This window comes from Diaphorina citri, unplaced genomic scaffold (genome assembly GCF_000475195.1).
Source record: "Diaphorina citri unplaced genomic scaffold, Diaci psyllid genome assembly version 1.1 scaffold956, whole genome shotgun sequence".
In the NCBI taxonomy this organism is placed as follows: Eukaryota; Metazoa; Arthropoda; class Insecta; order Hemiptera; family Psyllidae; genus Diaphorina; species Diaphorina citri.
Window position 1 is genome coordinate 15,674 of NW_007378387.1, and position 20,698 is coordinate 36,371.

At 37.4% G+C, this 20,698-nt stretch overlaps 1 protein-coding gene across 1 annotated transcript; it reads left to right on the forward strand.

The window, feature by feature from the left end:
• Window positions 1–13: 13 nt before the first annotated feature.
• Window positions 14–16,740, forward strand: LOC103513328 (rap guanine nucleotide exchange factor 2-like). Its single transcript, XM_026826558.1, has 12 exons — window positions 14–34; window positions 453–555; window positions 982–1,117; window positions 1,876–2,164; window positions 3,004–3,319; window positions 4,644–4,783; window positions 5,222–5,435; window positions 6,365–6,515; window positions 7,573–7,706; window positions 8,214–8,339; window positions 11,323–11,379; window positions 15,651–16,740. Exons 1-12 carry the CDS (start codon window positions 14–16, stop codon window positions 15,686–15,688), a joined length of 1,725 nt encoding a protein of 574 aa, XP_026682359.1. The 3' UTR covers window positions 15,689–16,740.
• Window positions 16,741–20,698: the final 3,958 nt, after the last annotated feature.

The window sequence follows — 20,698 nt, forward strand, 5'->3', positions numbered from 1 at the left end:
TCGGTGGCTGGATATGAAGGATTCATTTGACTTGGTTGATGACAAAAAGAAGGGGTAAAAACCTGGGTTCACGTATGAGTCATCTTTGGATGCCCTTTTTTCTCCTTTTATCATTACGCCTATAGTGTGTCCAGATCAATGTGACAGCAAAAAACAGGCATTGTTGCCAAACATGTCACATGTGCAATGGTAGAGAATCTTTAAAAGGGGAAGCTATATTGCAGAAAGGGGATACCTACATATAGTTAGAAAAAAAAGAGTGGAAATCAAGGAGAAATCACGAAAAAAAGTGTCAATTAAAATAATCAACGTAGCTCTCGTGAATGAGGCCTTCTTGAATAAATCGCTTATTCAAGAGGGCCTTAAATACGAAAATCTTGTTCTGACTAAAATAGCTGCAAAGTTGTTGATTTCCATTGTGTAAAATTACGAATTTTGGCGTTCACTTTCAGGAAACCACAGCCCACAAGGTAGTCATGTTAGCGTTACAGGAGTTTGGTATTACAGAACCAAGTTCTCATTTCTACGTTATTCTTCATTACAGGATTAGATCAGGTCTCCGTATTCCATAAACCATAAAGAATAGTTGCCTACTCATCTAACATCTCAAGTAGAATACTCGATGCTTCACGTAGCTAAATGTTGTCCCGTGAACAAGCCCACGTTGCATAAACTAATTAGCCCTTTGTATTTTGCACTTCCCAAAATCATCGGAAGTTTTGACGTAATTTTACAGAGGAAAAGTCTTTGAAAACCTGCTGGCATAACCCCTGTAATAGTTGTGGTGACGTCAACATTTTGCGAAATGTCCCTAATGTTTGCCGTTCACGAAAAATTTGACCCTTTCCCACTGGGATTGGATTAAATCTTGACTTAATCTAGATGTTTCTTTTTTATGCACAAATGGTTTATTAATAAAGTCTACTTATATTACTATTGACCAAATATATATAAAAAAATATATCTGTTGTACTTTCTCAGGTACCCCGGACAGGCTAATGCTACAACTGATAGAAGAAAACTCTGTGATAGACCCAACCTATGTAGAAGACTTCCTTCTTACTCATCGCACCTTTATAGGAACCAGCATAGAAGTGGCAGACCAGCTGCTTCAATGGTGAGTATCCTACTATGTACTAGCAGAATATAATCAGGATTTCTAGTTTCTACTTTTTTTTTATTTTTGTTGTCAAGAGGCTTGATAGAGGGAACTGCTAAGGTCTTATTCTTATCGTTCCGAAATCGAACAGAGAAGGAAGCCAGGATAGGAGAAAGCCAGCCGTTCCGAGAATGAAACTTATCTGTCCCGGTCCGGGCGGATAACAACAGAGGTTTTATCGTCCCGAGCTCGAAGAGAAGAGGACGGAACGGCAGAATATAATCTGAACTAGCAGAATATAATCAGGATTTCTAGCAGAATATAATCTGAACTAGCAGAATATAATCAGGATTTCTAGTTTCTACTTTTTTTATTCTTTATTGTCAAGAGGCTTGATAGAGGGAACTGTAACTGCTAAGGTCTTATTCTTCCGAAATCGAACAGAGAAGGAAGTCGGGATAGGAGAAAGCCAGCCGTTCCGAGAACGAAACTTATCTGTCCCGGTCCGGGCGGATAACAACAGAGGTTTTACCATCCCGAGCTCGAAGAGAAGTGGACAGGATAGGCGAAAGCGAACGGAACGGTTCTAGGGAAAAATTCACCTCGGGCGGGAATCGAACCCGCGACTTAGCGCTTACGAGGTAGACACGCTACACTCCAATCTAACTAGGCTGTCAAACTATTTTTTTTTTTCTTTCTTTTTTTTAAGTGGCAGGGTTCTCCTGGAGGAGCGCTTCCACTCAACCACTAATTCATTTCCCTATTCTACTCGCCAGGTTCCGTGACTCGCAAGCCAGGGATCGAGTAACCCGCGTGGTACTCCTATGGGTCAACAACCATTTCACCGACTTCGAGACAGACCCCGCCATGATGGCATTCCTAGAGAAGTTCGAAGCTGCGCTGAGCGCGGAAAACCTCACCGGTCAGCTGCGCTTGCTCAACATAGCGTGCGCTGCTAAGGCCCGCGCTCGGAATATCACGTTAGCGCGACCGTCACGGGATGCTGCGCTACAGTTCCATGTACTCGGAGGGTATGAGCGCGGATATGGGCTGTTTATATCACAGGTAAGTTACAGCGATAGAGTAGAGATTTCCAAACTGAGATTCACGAGAGAAAACGCCTCAATAATTGATTAAACAACGTGAGATCTAAGTTTTGACTCGATGACTTTCCACTTGAGTTGTTTAGCTGTTTGGTTATCTCTCGAAATATTTGTCCGATTTCAATAAATTTGGCAAAATAGTCAAACTTTAACACATGTAAGAGATTTTCCCATTAGGTTTTGGGATCGATGGACCTATGGAGATCCCGTACCTGTTCTTTTCCCTGAGTGAGTTCTGCATGCAGTTCACTTAACTACTAGGAGACAAAAGAGCCTTAAAACGAAGCCAACAGAATCATCGACATTTAAATAATTTTCATTTTATTATTTTTATTATTATTTTTTATTTTTTTTTTTTTTTTTTGTAACTGGGATGGCCTTTTAGAACTTGGAACAATCTTGATTATAAATAAAATACTATTTGAAGAAATAGAACTCTTTTAGAAGAGGCTTGACAGGGGGAACTAACCGTAACTACGAAGGTCTTATCGTCCCGAAAGCGAAAACAGAAGGGGGACAGGATAGGAGAAAGCCAGCCGTTCCAGGAACAAACCTTATCTGTTTAGGACTTTAGGATAAAGTTTCCCCCTGGCGGAAATCGAACCGCGACCTAGCACTTACAAGGCAGGCGCCCTACTTTCCAAGCTAACTCACCATTAAATCTTGAGTCGTTCACCTTTACCTCAATTGCAACAATGTAAGGATTTCCTGCAATCTGATTGGTTCCTTCATTTTGGGTTGATGACTCATTGGGTCACATTGATCTGGATGAACTATACATTTTCTTTTCCATCTCCACAGTTGGTGAATAGGGAAATGTTCTGGGTAGTGACGGAGGTATGCTCGGAATCGAATCTAGTCAGACGGTCCAAGGTGATCAAACAGTTCATCAAGGTGGCGCGCCAGTGTAAGGAGTGCCGTAATTTCAACTCTATGTTCGCCATCGTGTCCGGGCTGGGCCATGGCGCAGTCAGTCGCCTGAGGTCCTCCTGGGAGAAGCTACCGAGCAAGTACCAGAGACTGTTCCAGGACTTGCAGGACCTCATGGACCCGTCGCGGAATATGAGCAAGTACAGACAGCTGGTCAGCGCGGAACAGTCCCGGCCTCCCATTGTAAGTATGAGTGATTGAGTAGTAGGGGTTATTGTGCTTATTTATACTTCTCGCATAGGACTGAGAAGTCCCTTTACTCCAGCAGTAAGCTACTACTATTATTGTGGTCAAATTCTCAAATTATATTGAAGATAAAATTCCATACCTCGGCTGGGATTGAACCCACGCCCTCCTGATTACCAGTCGAGCGCCTTGACCACTACACCACCGAGGCAGGTTTTTGTGTGTAGGGGTTTTTGTGTGAATACAAAGTATGTATCTAAAAAACAAAACTTCTGGAACACTCGATCGAGATTGAAATTCTGATGAGACTTAGTTTCTGACAAAAAAAAATTCGACTGCAGGAGGTGGTGGGAGTTAAGATAAAGCTCGCCCGGACGGTTGTATCTAAAAAGCAAAACTTCTGGAACACTCGATCGATATTGAAATTCTGATGAGACTTAGTTTCTGACAAAAAAAAATTCGACTGCAGGAGGTGGTGGGAGTTAAGATAAAGCTCGCCCGGACGGCTACTAGTAAAAAAAATAAGTTGTTCAATTGAGCAGTTGCGCTGACTTGGGTAAGGTTTCAAAGTCAAAGAGCAGAAAAAATGAGGAACTAGGGAATTTTTCTTCTTCTTCTACGACTTCTAGATCCGGAGATAAATCCATTTAAAAAATACCGGTAAATCTTGAAATCTGACGTCACGGCATACGCTCCCGTAGGCGATGACGTCACATCAGCTGTCTCGAGCAAAGCTCGCTTGCAGGCAACACATTAATATGTTTGTGCGCATAAGTTTCTACGCATTTCTTTCTGCTCCTCCGCCAGCGTGCTTGCATACTGGCGCTATCTAGCGAGGCAACTGCCTGAAGTCTGACGTCACACATCTTTGAATTCTTTCATTAGAACGGAAAATGAAGATTGAATGTTCGACCTTTTACAGCTATTTTTTCGGAGTTTTGACCTCAGGTTTGGATTTTTCACAACTTTTTACATGAGAATCGACCATTTATTAATAATTTTTACCCATTTGCAACTGCTCCATTGATGACCTTCTTTTTACTTTCTATTTTTTTTTTTTTTTTATCCGGCTGGGATTCGACCCCAGCACCACCGGGTTGACAGTCAGTCATTCGACCACAAAGGTGGTGGGCTCAGTGCACTTAACCGTTCGACCACAGAGGTGTGCTAATCATTTTTCTTCGTAGGAGTCGAATGGATTGGAACACATCACATGCCTTCAGGCACACCCCATTTGTGAAGGGTCTAAGTTTACTTTGCCCTTGGGATCAATTTAATTTGAAGAAAACATTTACTGATGAAAATGTGTAATTAAATTTTCACAGGAGGTCAACCACCGTCGAACGCCATGGTGACCCTGAATCAGCTTACTACAGGAGGTACAGCAGGACAAATGAATGCCGCTACAGTCAAGAGAAGAAAGAAGTCCACTGGAGCACCTAACCCAAAGAAAATGTTCGAGGAGGTATGTACATTCGTAAAAGGCCCATTGCTCAACGATTTCAATCTAAAATATCGGTCATAACAATGATTTCTTGAAAGTTTGACCTGAAAATAGAATAGAAAACACCTTATGTATCCTGCTGGGATAGGACTGAAGTCCCTTTACCCCTGCAGTCTAACCAAGGTCTCGTATATTGTTATAGTGTAAGGGTATAGAGTTCTGTTCATAATGATTTTGCCCTACATTATCTCTGCAGCATATCCTCAAACCATTACTTTGGGTTACTTCAACTCCGAGGGACCTTCGCTTGGGCTCATAACTTGAATCACTAAAAGATACTTTATTCAGCAGCTAAATTCAATCAGACCAATCTCATTCCACGACTGTGTTGTGTAGCTTAGCTTCTTTCAACAATTCAGATTTCAGATATAAATAAATGGATTAATTATTGAATTTCAGGCTCAAATGGTACGCCGAGTAAAAGCCTACTTAGCGCGCATGAACGTGATCACAGACGAGGACAAGCTGCACGCGCTTAGCGCAGAGTGTGAAGGCACCACACAGGCCCCTGGCTCAGGACCGCTACGGAAGCGCCACCCCTCTCCTACCCTGTCTACAGCCAGTACAGCCAGCTCTGCTAGCGAGGGCAGGAAACCCAATGTACAGAAGTTCGGTAAGTGGAAGGCACCTTATAGAGGGATCTGTTACAATGGAGGTCTTATCGACCCAAAATCAAAAAGAGCATTAGAGGAGAGGAAAAAACCAGCAGTTCCTATATCCTAGAACGAACCTTATCTATTTACACATATGGGGTAAAGTTCACCCCAGGTTGAAATCGAACCCGCGACCTAGCGCTTAAAATGCAGACGCGCTAACTAGGCTTGCAATGTCAATTATTACAAACTTCAAGAGAATGGAGGATACTTTTATTATTATTATTTTTTTTTAATCCATGTTTTTTTAACCCTCAGCTGGTGATGTTCAGTTTTTGGAACACTTAAGGTGAGTAGAGGGATCTGTTACAACGGAGGTCTTATCGACCCGACAATAGAAGAGAAGACAGGATAGGATAAAGCAGAAAGCCAGTCAGAAATACAAAGATCGTACTTAAAAGGAAGGTAGTCTTTGTAGGGAAGTTCGAACCAAAAGGTGGGGCAAAATAATGTATTTTATTTTTAAGAGGTTTGATAATGGAACCGTAACTGCCAAGGACTTGTCATCCCTAAATGAAAAAGAGTAGGACAGGATATGAAAAAGTCAGCCGTTCCGAGAACGATACTTATCTGTGTGGAATAAAGTTCGCCCCAAACGGAAATCGAACCCGCGACCTGCGTTTACAAGGTAGACGCGCTACACTGCAAGCTAACTAGGCTGGCAATTGTCACAAACTTCAAGAGAATTGAGGATGCTTTTTTTTATCCATGAGATATTTTTTTTCGACAACCTATGAGAGTCGGGTTTTCTGATAACTCGTTCTTACCGGTTCTAATCTATTCTATTTTTCTGATTACTGGGTCCTACCGATTCTATTCTATTCTAATCTAATAATATCATTTTTCTCAATTCTATTCTATTCTAATGATTCTCATCTCTCCCTCACAGGTTCTGCCTCTCCCCAAGCGGTGCGCAAGCTCCTATCCCTCTCGGAACCGGGTAAAACCCGTCTCCATCAACCCCGACACCAAACCTCCCCCTCCCCCGGTGCACATAGGAGACCTCCCCCTCCTGCCCGTCTACCTCCCTCCCATGAGAGGTAAGTACTAAAACTATTGCATTTGGGTAAAAAATATGAATCGGTTCCTGCGTAAACAGTTTTTTTACTTTCCTTATCCTATAACATTACTTTCCTTCCTATAGGAAGGAAAGTAATGTTATCGGGTCAAAATTTCGATGGTCAGTTTTTAGTGCCAAAACACGTTTTGAGGTCCCTAGAGCCTAAATCCAAAGTTTCAGCCATTGGTCCGTGTGTGTGTGTCTGTCTGTAAACAAAATATCTCGAGAACGGTAAGAGCTAGAGACTTGAAATTTGGTATGTAGATGTCAAATGTGACAAGGATGCGACACGAAACTTTTGGTTAAGATCGGTGCAACGGTTGGCGGCATTTTACCGCTTTTTGCCTTTTTTTGGTGTAATTTAACAATATCTCGGGAACGGTACAAGCTAGAGACTTGAAATTTGGTATGTAGTTCACAAATGTGACAAAAATGCAACACAAAACGTTTGGTTGAGATGGGTGCTGCGCTTGGCGGTATTTTGACCGCTTTTGGGCAGATTTCGTGTGTTTTTTGTTTTTTTTTTTTTTTTTTTTTTTTTTTTTTTTTTTTTGTGACTGAGAAACTTTGACCTAAGTAACCGGTCTATTCATACAGGGACATTCACTAATGCCACTTACTCTAACCAGGGCCAATGCCACCTTGCTTTTTTGCTGGAATTCAATCCAACTTCTTTAAGAGGCTGAGTGTACTTTAAACTTGCTTAACCTCAGTGGTCCGTCTGCTATTGGTGAATTCAGCATACCATACTCCATGGCTAGCAATGTAATACTTCTCCAGAAACTTGAGGACTGTCCGATGCCGCTGCAGAACTACTGCGGGAATCCCAAGTCCATTTCCTACAGCTGAACGCGGTCGAGGTGGCAACTCAGTTGACACTGCAGGACTATGGATCAAGGAGTTTATGCATCGGACCTAACGAGAGTCCAAACTGACTGTTTTTGGAAAGTGACATGTGTTTATGTTTAGCATATTTTATCATATATTTCTTAGTGTGACTTGACTCATTTATGTTGTACCTGTTGTACCTTCTTCAGGTGCCATAGTGACCAAGGAGGTTTGTACTCTTCCGCAGTGACTGCTCCTCTACTATCCAGTGTAGATCTGAATGCTGAATCCTCTTCTGTTACCTCCCTATCTAACTTACCCCTCAGGAAGACTGTTACATCAGGTAAGCTATTATTGCTAACAAAATAATGATATGTTTGCAAAGCCTTAAATCCGGCATAGTGAAGTGCAAAAAAAAAAAAAATCTTCCTTATATATAACTCGGAGTTTGGCTCACCAACATGGCCACCACTTTAATTTGTCCAAGTACACTTGTTTTACCTCTATCAAAAATCTCTTACCCTGCCTCGATTCTTTCAAAGTTCTTAGAAATAGATGAACCCCCGACTCCACTGATTAATCTTTTACACTATGATCTGTGATATCCACTATCCCCTTCACTAAACCACCTCTGACTATGTCCACTAAACCCCCACTAGGTTCTGTGACGTCCACTGATTCCGGTCATTCCACTCAGCTCGACATCTCTTACCCTGCCTCGATTCTTTCAAAGTTCTCAGAAATAGATGAACCCCCGATTCCACTGATTAATTTTTTACACTATGGTCTGTGATTTCCACTATCTCCTTCACTAAACCACCTCTGACTATGTCCACTAAACCCCCACTAGGTTCTGTGACGTCCACTGATTCCGGTCATTCCACTCAGCTCGACTCTCATTCCAATAGTTCTGGTGAAGTTCCCACTGGTACCTCCCCCCCTCTCACTCATAGGCGACATTCCATGCAACCCCCAGGTAAGGAGTCGAGTACTTTAACCGCGGCCACCTCAAGGTCACCCTGCTAGTTTAGGCTTTTTTTTAGTTTGGGTTTGATTATCATCTTGGGATTTTTTTATATACATATATATATATATTATATTATTTCGGTTTGATTTTTATTTATCATTTTTGGGCTTTTTAGTTTGGGTCTTTGGGTTTTACAGTGGTGTAGTAGACAAGTTGGTATAATTTGGATTTCTTTTGTATACAAACATGTAATATTGATCTTTTTCTGAAGTACCTAGGTTGGGTTTGGTGAATTTTGAGACCTGTCTGTGAAGTTCTTGACTTTAAATCAATAAATTTCCTCTTCTTTGGAATCCTTTTCTACTGTCTTGTGTTGTAAATTTTGTAAACAGTTGACCATTTAACTTAATATTCTGGGAAAGAGTATTGTCAGGTCTAAGACACACTTTGAGATAGTCAATTATTAAAATTAATCAGCCAATTAGAAAGCAGCATTTCAAGCTGTGATCAAAAATGCTGCAGTCTGACTGGTTGATTAACTTGAAATAAACTTCAATAATTGATTATCCCAATATGTCGTCCCGGCCCTCCTTATTTTTATGAACCCAATGTGGGAAATTTTGGGGTTCGCTCTAAAATAGAGCCGTATTTGTAGTTACTCCTTTCCTATGGGGTGGACTCCGAAAATTTGGAGCATCCACCCCTCGGTATATCGCTGTCTTTGCCCAACCCCCTCAATAAAGTCCTGGCACAGGTTTGCCCTAAGGTATACTTGAATATCCTATATTTGGTTCTACTTTTGGTTCATAAAATACAAGGAAAGCGGTGCTTTTTTGGGCGTTACCGTGTCTTTTATTCCATCTCCTGGTACACCATTGACCAATGGTGACAGGATTGGAGACCTTCTTGTCCAACGTAGCTTAACTCCTGGGTGCCTCTACTCTGTAGCTTCTTCTAGTCTAAACTCTTGGATCCGGGGACCACAGTCTCACACTCAAAGTATAGTCAGAATACTTTATTTTTATATATTATTTCGGTTTGATTATTGTTTATCATTTTTGGGCTTTTTAGTTTGGGTTTTTGGGTTTTACAGTGGTATAGTAGATAAGTTGGTATAATTTGGATTTCTTTTGTATACAAACATGTAATATTGATCTTTTTCTGAAGTACCTAGGTTGGGATTGGTGAATTTTGAGACCTGTCTGTAAAGTTCCTGACTTTAAATCAATAAATTTCCTCTTCTTTGGAATCCTTTTCTACTGTCTTGTGTTGTAAATATTGTAAACAGTTGACCATTTAACTTAATATTCTGGGAAAGAGTATTATCAGGTCTAAGACACACTTTGAGATAATCAATTATTAAAATTAATCAGCCAATTAGAAAGCAGCATTTCAAGCTGTGATCAAAAATGCTGCAGTCTGACTGGCTGATTAACTTGAAATAAACTTCAGTAACTGATTATCCCAATATGTCGTCCCGGCCCTCATTATTTTTATGAACCCAATGTGGGAAATTTTGGGGTTCTTATGCTCTAAAATAGGGCCGTATTTGGAGTTACTCCTTTCCTATGGGGTGGACTCCGAAAATTCGGAGCATCCACCACATCGCTGTCTTTGCCCCAACCCCCTCAATAAAGTCCTGGCACAGATTTTGCTGTAAGGTGTACTTGAATATTCCTTATTTGGTTCTACTTTTGGTTCATAAAATACAAGGAAAGCGGTGCTTTTTTGGGCGTTACCGTGTCTTTTATTCCATATCCTGGTACACCATTGACCAATGGTGACAGGATTGGAGACCTTCTTGTCCAACGTAGCTTAACCTGGGTGCCTCTACTCTGTAGCTTCTTCTAGTCTAAACTCTTGGATCCGGGGACCACAGTCTCACACTCAAAGTATAGTCAGAATACTCCTGGGTGCCTCTAGTAGCTTCTTCTAGTCTAAACTCTTGGTGGGGGGACCACAGTCTCGTATACCTTATACTGTAGTCACAATACCTTATAGTGTCGGCGAAGAATCAAAAGTTCCATTATACAAACAGCAAGAGAGCAAGATCTCTGATTAGTTATAGGCTGATTTCCATAATTTGGACAGCATTTAGCAGGAAAAAACCATCCATTAGGGCATTAGACAATTCCCGTATATGGATGGTTCTTTTCTGGTTAATTAATTAATTCTGTCCATTAATGGCCCGGGTCACAATAAGCGGTCTCTGGAGCGATCTCATTGGCTGAAACTTTTAAAATCAACCAATCAGGTTGCTTAATCCTAGAGTTAAACTTAAACCGAGTTTAAAGTCCGTGGTCTTGTCCAATAAAGGCCCATTTACACTTGTGCAATACTGACTGTGGTTCCCAAACCTTTGTATTTGGGGTGTGCATGAGGTGTTCTTACTCTCTATCTCTGTCTATTTTCTACCTCTGTCCTCTTCTATTAGGCTACTCAAGTCAGAATACCTGTGTATCTAACAACATTTTTGGTTGAGGAATTATTGACCTTACGATATATTGTACGTTATATCGTAGGATCCAACTACCCAACCATCGATGTTGTTAGGATTTATAGTTTTATACTGTCAGCTAAGACTTAAAAGTCCCATTATGCTAACAGCAAGATCTGTAATTAGTTATAGGCTGGTTTCCATCATTTGGACTGCATTAAACAGAAAAGAACCACCCATAAGGGAATTCCCGTATATGGACGGTTCTCTTCTGGTTAATGCTGTCCATTTATGACCGGGACCACAATGTTTAAACTTGGTTTAAGTTTACCTCTTGGATTAAGTGATCTCATTGACTGAAACTTTTGAATCAAAAAATCAGTTTACTTAATCCTAGAGTTAATCTTAGTCTGAGTTTAAACTCTGTCTTGGCCAATTAAAGATCCATTTACACTTTCGCTGACTGTGGTTCCCAGACCTTTGTATTTGGGGTGTGCATGAGGTGTTCTTACTCTCTATCTCTGTCTATTTTCTACCTCTGTCCTCTTCTATTAGGCTACTCAAGTGGCAGACCACCCTTCCCTCATGCTGTGCAAGTTCTACCTCCCACAGGTAAGCCTTCTATGTCCAACTCGGTATTTTAGAATGCCCATCTCAATGATTTAGACGTTTATAATGCCCATTTCAATGATTTAGACGTTTAGAATGCCCGTTTCAGCATTTAGAATGCCCATTTCAATATTTTAGACTGCAGATTTCAAGATTTAGAATGTCAATTTTAATACTTTAGAATGCCCATCTCACCCAACTCGGTATTTTAGAATGCCCATTTCAAAATTTTAGAATGCCCATTTCAATTATTTAGACGTTTAGAATGCCCATTTCAATGATTTAGACGTTTAGAATGCCCGTTCCAGCATTTAGAATGCCCATTTCAATATTTTAGACTGCAGATTTCAAGATTTAGAATGTCAATTTTAATACTTTAGAATGCCCATCTCAATAATTTATATTGCCCATTTCAGTATTTTATGAGTAGAATGCTAGATATCTTAATCAAATAATAATAGATAGCCCATTGAAATTTTTAGAATACACAATTACACATTTTAGAGATTTAAAATGCCAACCTTTAATATTTTAGAATGCCGACGTCAGCATTTTAATTTTAAATAAATATTTTAACTAGATTATTGAATGTACAGTTGAAAATAAAGAATGTTCAAGTTAGAATGCTCGTTCTCCATTTTACGAATCTGTCATAGTTGCATTTTATAGAACTTCTATAACTCTTTTGTATTTATCTATTCTCATTCTTAGATATTGCTTGTTGCATGTGCATACTTTTTCTTCATGGGGAATATTATATATGGGACAAATTTACAATTTAGATTTTTTTCTTATTTATAATTTTCCTGTGATATTTACATTCGGTAGAATTAAGTACGTAGGTAGAAATGATGAAATTATTAAAATCAAAAGATTTTGCAATGTGCATCTCAATATGTTCAATGAATTCCAGATTGTATTAAACTGTAATTTATTTATTATAGTTTGCGTTTTATTATTTGATAGATATCTTGATTCAATTTAGTCATTGCACATTGGTCCTTTCAATTTGCGATTGGTATCAATTTATAAATCGCAAACTATAAAATTTTATGGACTTTGGATCACAGTGCTGTCAAACTGTAAGGTAAAATACCTAGATATGTTTTGCAAACGATGTAACATGATTTCACATCAAATAAGTAGTTGGTTACTCTAATGAGCTAATGACTAAAAGATCTCAAGCGAATTCATTTGGGAAGTTATGTACTTGTGTTCTTCTTTTAGAGATGGATCTTCACAAAGTTACGTCAGAATCAGTATAAATATAATTGCAACTGGCCACAAAAGAAGAACTTTTTAACCCAAAAAAATAGACCTTCATCTGACAGCATTGTTCAAGTCCCAGGAGGCCTCAAGGCTCCAGATCGCTTGGTTGCTTTCCGAATGTACACCCGAATGTCTTGTATGCATTTGTCTCTGTGTTTCGAATGTGTCTGTTCATTCCGCTTTTGTTACCGCCCCCCCTGCTACACCAGGTCAAGGAATGGCGCCCCCTCCCATATCAGCAATTTAGATATCTTAATCAAATAATTATAGATAGCCCATTAAATTTTTAGAATACACATTTCAGCGTTTTATAATGGCAACCTTCATTTTAGAATGCCGACATCAGCATTTTAATTTTAAATAAATATTTTAACTAGATTTTTGAATGTACAATTGAAAATAAAGAATGCTAAATTTAAGAATGCTCGTTCTCCATTTTACGAATCTCTCATAGTTGCATTTTATAGAACTTCTTTAACTCTTTTGTATTTATCTATTCTTAAATATTGCTTGTTGCATGTGCATACTTTTTCTTCATGGGGAATTTTATATTGGGACAGATTTACAGTTTAGAATTTTCTTATTTATAATATTTCTTGTGATATTTACATTCAGTAGAATTAAGTACGTAGGTAGAAATGATGAAATCATTCAAATCAAAAGATTTTGCAATGTGCATCTCAATATGTTGTTTGTTCAATGAATTCCAGATTGTATTGAACTGTAATTTATTTTATGTCATAGTTGCATTTTATAGAACTTCTATCTTCTATAAATAACTTTTTTTGTATTTATCTATCCTTAGATACTGCTTGTTGCATGTGCATACTTTTTCTTCATGGGGAATTTTATATTGGGACAGATTTACAGTTTAGATTTTTTTTATTTATAATATTTCTTGTGATATTTACATTCAGTAGAATCAAGTACGTAGGTAGAAATGATGAAATTATTCAAATCAAAAGATTTTGCAATGTGCATCTCAATATGTTGTTTGTTCAATGAATTCCAGATTGTATTGAACTGTAATTTATTTTATTATAGTTTGCGTTTTATTATTTGATCGATTCAATTTAGTCATTGGGGTCCTTTCAATTTTGCTACTTAAGATTGGTATCAGTCTATAAATCGCAAACTATAAAATGTTATGGACTTTGGAACACACTGTTGTCAAATTACAAGGTAAAATACATGTTTTGCAAACGATGTAATATGATTTCACATCAAATAAGTAATTGGTAATGGTTACTCTAATGACTAAAATATCTCAACCAAATTCGTTTTGGAAAATCAAACCTGTGAAAGATGAATCTTCACAAAGTTACCTCAGAATCTATCAGTATAAAATATAATTTCAACTAGCCACAAAAGAAAAGTTTTTGACCCTAAAAAAAAGACCTATAATCTGACAGCACTGTTAAAGTTCCAGGGGGGCCTCAAGGCTCCAGCTTGGTTGCTTTCCGAATGTAAACCCGGAATGTCTTGTATGCATTTGTCTTTTCATAAACACAGCCTGACAATGGTTAGTGATATTGGAACTAGGTAAGATCTGTCCTATTCCATGTTGATATAGTTACACCCTCCTGTGTAAGATTTGTAAGTGTACAAACTTATTTTTGTCTTCTGTTTTTACCCTCATCCATGCTTTGTACTTTTACCTGTAAATGTGTCACAGTTTTTACATATTTTATCAAGTATATATTTTTTTGTTAATTTTTACTTTTTACTGTACATATTTTTACATAGAGATAAAAACTTTTTTTTCGTGTGTAAATAATTTTCCTCTACTCTCTAGAGAAAATGCAGAACATTATACAGAAATAAAAAAAAATATATAAGAAATATATTTTAAAATTCTATTCATTTAATGTGTTTATGCGAGTTTTTGTTTTATTTTAGTTCATCGTTTAGACTTTAGAATCTTTAGATCAATTCACAGAAAAAGACCGAGTACCTACTACATAGGTATCTTATCTATCAAATATCAAATACAGAGCACTAGAGTACACAAGATACTCAAATCAATACCTATAGCGTATATCTACAAAAGAGCAATATATCCTGTTGAAAGTGAAACCGAACACACAGTACTATCAACTACATAGCATTGGTTACATATGATTTACGCAGGATCTTGTCTTACGTTCAATAGTATCAATATTTTTTGTTCAAATTGGTAATCTGCCAGAGGGTTCTGTAGTCTTCAGCCAGAAGAAAGTAGTCATAAAGTTGGCGGCAGTTAAAGTTTTACTATCACCCCAGACTTGTATACTTCCTCTTTAAACTTACATGAGGATAAAATACGGTAAAAGACAACTTTTTTTTCGAAATTCAAAAACAAGCCTTTCGCCTGTTATACAATTCAATTGAATTCAACTGTTATGGCATTATTAGTAAATTATTCTTGTATTTTGTTCCAGTCGTTGTATTTTGATCATTAAGAGCATTTATATTGATAATAAATAATAATTGACAGCATAAAAAGCAAGTATTGCCTGAATTTGTATTAGTTGAGAGATGGAGCATAGAAGTGTAGAAAATAATGAAATAGTGTTAAATTGCACGAAGTATTTCCACTTTAGTGGGGGAAAAAAAAAGAAAAAAAAAACGAGTGGTCAACCCTGCACTTCTGCAGTTATGATACATACCGAAACGAGGCGAGGTTACACTCAGCCTAATGAGGACTTTTGAAGAAAGAACCTGGCCAAGTTTGGGGGGTCACTATCAATCAATCCATAATCGTTCCTAGCCTCGGAACCCAAGGTTTTAATTTTATTTTCCTCTAATGACTATTTTTTGTTCCAAACTAATAAAATTTCAATTTCTATTTTCCTCAGATGATGAAGATGATGACGCCCAGGTGTCCGCTGTGTAAATTGAACCACCCTGTAATGAACAAACCTGGTCAAGTTTGGGGGGGTCACTATCAAGGTTTTAATTTTATTTTCCTCTAATGACTATTTTTTGCTCCAAACTAATGAAATTTTAATTTCTATTTTCCTCAGATGATGAAGATGATGACGCCCAGGTGTCCGCTGTGTAAATTGAACCACCCTGTAATGAACAAACTGAACATATTCCCCCTCCCTGGTCTACTTATGTTACACACTGTATATTTGATTTCAATTTGGAGGTCAAATTGAAGTCCTCCCTAGATCTGTGTGTCTTTGGTTTTGGATTGTGATGCTTCAAAAGATGAAATTTGAGAATTCAGTTTTTTTATTTACTATTATTTTTTTTTTTAAACAATTCCACGAGTCAAGCCTATGGTTTACAACAAAAATAATACGAGAACTGGCACTCTGTCAGTGTTGAGAAAGCTTTCTTTTTCTCATCGCGAACATATACTTTTCTAAAAAATTAAATGGTTTAAAATGTTAAAATAAGTATTAGTGTTTAGAAAACTGCTATAGAAGAATCATGACATTTGCCGCTCTTTCTTTTTCAACGAGGGCATTAAATTTACATTTTACTCTATCTACATTCTACCTATTATTTTATCAACTAGTAAGACTAGAACCTAATGTGAATTTTACTTGAAGCATACCGGGAGGCGCGCAAACGTCAAGAAATGAAGCGAGGCTCCCGGCCCCAAATATTGCACACAACTGCAGCACACTATCAATTCTATTGTCTATTTCGTATCAATATCAATACACATTTATATTATACACTCAAAGTACATTTTTCCTGAATTTAATCAAAACTACAATATTTATTTCGAATTGAAGTTTGTCGATTTTGTTTATTTTACACGAACCAAGTACAAATTTATCAATTTTATTTTTTACAAAATAAATATATTCAAGCGATTATAATGGATTTATTTTATTTTCTGTTTAAAATAATTTATATTGAAGTAGATCCTGTAGTTTAGGTTAGCACAAAACCTGTTTATTTCTCTACCTAACATATCAAATGCGTTAGGAAGGTCTCAGAATGATATATGTCATAGGTGTTTTATCCTCAATAGAACTTGCCCATATTTTCCATATAGGAAATTTATTGTAAGTTTATTAATTTGTAATTAATTTTATTTGTTTTGTACATTTGGAAAATCTTTTATTAAATATTATATTTTGCTCTTTGAGATTATTAGGTTTTGTTTTTATTGTTTTGTCATATTTGTGTGTTTTACTTGTCAAGCTTTGATGTAGAGATTATAGTGTTGTGTTGTGGTTTCGTGAAAAGCGTTTAGGGTGGTTTTTCCGCCAATTCCCTAAAAAATGTAGTGATTTGATTTGCCAGACTAACCTAACAGTGATTTTATTTTTATATTTGATTATTTTGAAAACAAACTGTGTTAAACGTAACCAGATAGGTACCTAAAATTTTGTTTTTTATCTGGTAAAAACCCATTTTTTATTCACCAGTATCTCATTCTAGAGAAAAGGAAGACAGGATAGGAGAAAGCCAGCCGTTCCGAGAACGAACCTTATCTGTTGAGGATAAAACCCACTAAAGCCACTGCTCTTGTCAAAGTGACAGATGATGTTCGTCTGTCACTTGATGCCGGCAAGGCTACAATACTTGTTCTGCTTGACATGAGTAAAGCCTTCGATACCGTGGATTGTCAAAGTGACAGATGATGTTCGTCTGTCACTTGATGCAGGCAAGGCTACAATACTTGTTCTGCTTGACATGAGTAAAGCCTTCGATACCGTGGATTTTGACGTCCTAATTGCCACTTTAAAAGGTATGGGCTTGAGGGCTTGTCCGACAATACCTTGTCCTGGATAGGCCCACCTCTCACCTCTGGCGGGAATCGAACCCGCGGCATAGCGCTTACAAGATAGACGCCTTACCCTTCAAGCAAATTAGGCTGGCGAAACGAAGCCTTGATTTTCGATATTGAATCAGTCGAGGGCGATTTGTGACAAGTTGAAAAGTTACAGTGTTTTATTGTTTTTGTATAGGTACTGTAGGTACCTTGTAATTACTTATTTGCTGTTATAATTATTATTTTCTGCACTTACACCTAACCCGTTAGATTTTATTTCTGATTTGTAATTTCACTAAATTACTGATTGAATAAACGCAACGTTTAGTTGTTTTCAGTGAAGGATATGAGGGGGAAAAAACGTAAAATAAAACATCGCAACAATAGGAACAGTATAGTGTGTCTGCCTTTGCTAGATCGGGGGTTCGATTCCCGCCTCGGGCGGATTTTATCCTAAATAGTTAAGGTTCGTTCTTGGAACGGCTGACTTTCTCCTATCCTGTCTTCCTTCTCTCTTCATCCCGAAAGCGAAAAGAGAAGGAGGGCAGGATAGGAAAAAGCCAGCCGTTCTAAACACGAACCTTATCTGTTTAGAATAAATTTCGTCCGGGCGGGAATAGAACCCGCGGCCTAGCGCTTACTACCTTCCAAGCTAACTAGGCTGGCCTGAATGAGAAATAACCTTGAAATGACAGAAGTACCAACCTAGGTATACCTATGTACTTCTTAATACTCTTCACAAAAATTGTAATGCTTTTCACGAAAATCTCCTCACAATTTTTGTGAAGAGATTTTCAGCTTGGCTTTTGTAGATTTTGGTTTCCTGCCAACACATACACCACTGTCATGGTTTTCCGCATTTTGAAAGCTGTTAACTAAGCGGTGCATCACTGTAGACGTAAGAAGCTTAGAGAACCGTATTGCCGGTATTTAGTTGCATGGCCTGCATGGGGCAATATTGTTGAATGTGCCAGTTGCTGGGCAACATATTCCCAACATTGTGTAATTACGTATTTTGTTCCAGTCGTTGTATTTTGATCATTAAGAGCATTTATATTGATAATAAATAATAATTGACAGAATAGAAAGCAAGTATTGCCTGAATTTGTACTAGTTGAGAGATGGAGCATAGAAGTGTAGAAAATAATGAAATAGTGTTGAATTGCACGAAGTATTTCCACTTTAGTGGGGGGAAAAAAAACGAGTGGTCAACCCTGCACTTCTGCAGTTATGATACATACCGAAACGAGGCGAGGTTACACTCAGCCTAATGAGGACTTTGGAAGAACCTGGCCAAGTTTGGGGGGCCACTATCAACATTTCAATTTTATTTTCCTCTAATGACTATTTTTAGTTCCAAACTAATGAAATTTCAATTTCTATTTTCCTCAGATGATGAAGATGATGACGCCCAGGTGTCCGCTGTGTAAATTGAACCACCCTGTAATGAACAAACTGAACATATTCCCCCTCCCTGGTCTACTTATGTTACACACTGTATATTTGATTTCAATTTGGAGGTCAAATTGAAGTCCTCCCTAGATCTGTGTGTCTTTGGTTTTGGATTGTGATGCTTCAAAAGATGAAATTTGAGAATTCAGTTTTTTTATTTACTATTATTTTTTTTTTTAAACAATTCCACGAGTCAAGCCTATGGTTTACAACAAAAATAATACGAGAACTGGCACTCTGTCAGTGTTGAGAAAGCTTTCTTTTTCTCATCGCGAACATATACTTTTCTAAAAAATTAAATGGTTTAAAATGTTAAAATAAGTATTAGTGTTTAGAAAACTGCTATAGAAGAATCATGACAATTCTCGCTCTTCAACGAGGGCATTAAACATACATTTTACCCTATCTACATTCTACCTATTATTTTATCAACTAGTAAGACTAGAACCTAATGTGAATCTTACATGAAGCATACCGGGAGGCGCGCAAACGTCAAGAAATGAAGCGAGGCTCCCGGCCCCAAATATTGCACACAACTGCAGCACACTATCAATTCTTTTGTCTATTTCGTATCAATATCAATACACATTTATATTATACACTCAAAGTACATTTTTCCTGAATTTAATCAAAACTACAATATTTATTTCGAATTGAAGTTTGTCGATTTTGTTTATTTTACACGAACCAAGTACAAATTTATCAATTTTATTTTTTACAAAATAAATATATTCAAGCGATTATAATGGATTTATTTTATTTTCTGTTTAAAATAATTTATATTGAAGTAGATAGATCCTGTAGTTTAGGTTAGCACAAAACCTGTTTATTTCTCTACCTAACATATCAAATGCGTTAGGAAGGTCTCAGAATGATATATGTCATAGGTGTTTTATCCTCAATAGAACTTGCCCATATTTTCCATATAGGAACTTTATTGTAAATTTTGCTCTTTGAGATTATTAGGTTTTGTTTTTATTGTTTTGTCATATTTGTGTGTTTTACTTGTCAAGCTTTGATGTAGAGATTATCTACTATTTCCTCAACTACTGTGTTTAGAATTTGAGGATTTTGTTATAATTACAGCTCTCTATCATAGGCGATAAGAATGATCTATGATTGATTGGAGCCACAATCAGAGTTTCAGTTTAGGTTAAAGTCTTGGATCAAGCAATCCGATTGGCTGAAAGTTTTGAAATCAACCAATCAGATTGCTCCATCCAAAAGTTACACTGAAACTGAATTTAAACTCTGATTGTGGCCCCGACCATTGTTGGTTTTCATTTTCGACATAACTGTCCAACTTGATAGATCTCTTTAGTAGGCTCAGATTTTAAGTCTTTGGTTTTAGTTTCAAACTTTTAAATATGAACACTAGGTATGCAATGTGACGGATTCATCATTAGAAGATTAGAACAAAAAATTAGTTCAATAGGGGGAAATGAAAACAGATCGCTTTTTTGGTTTTACAAAATTTAGTGTTTTGTCCAGGGAAGGAGCTTGTTTTCTAAACTTGGCATTTATTTTACAAGTACTTGGTCTATTTTAGGGGTACTTTAGTCTGGACTATTTTATTTTAGGGGTAGTACCTACTTTAGTCTTCACTATTTCATTTTAGGGGTACCTACTTTAGGCTTGACAATTTTGTCTTCTCATTTTAATGGTCTGAAAGTATTCCAATGTGATGCAAAGTTTATTCCATATCAGCTTTTAAGTTAATTTCTATATTTGAGTGACTTACTTGGAGTTTATAAAGAAAGATTCCATCAGAATATAAACCCGATTGTTCTACATTTGAATGTGTTTGGTGGGAAGATTTTATGTGATGTAAAGTGCCATTTTAGAAGAAAGAGGAAAACAATGTTTTTTAAATGAGCTAGA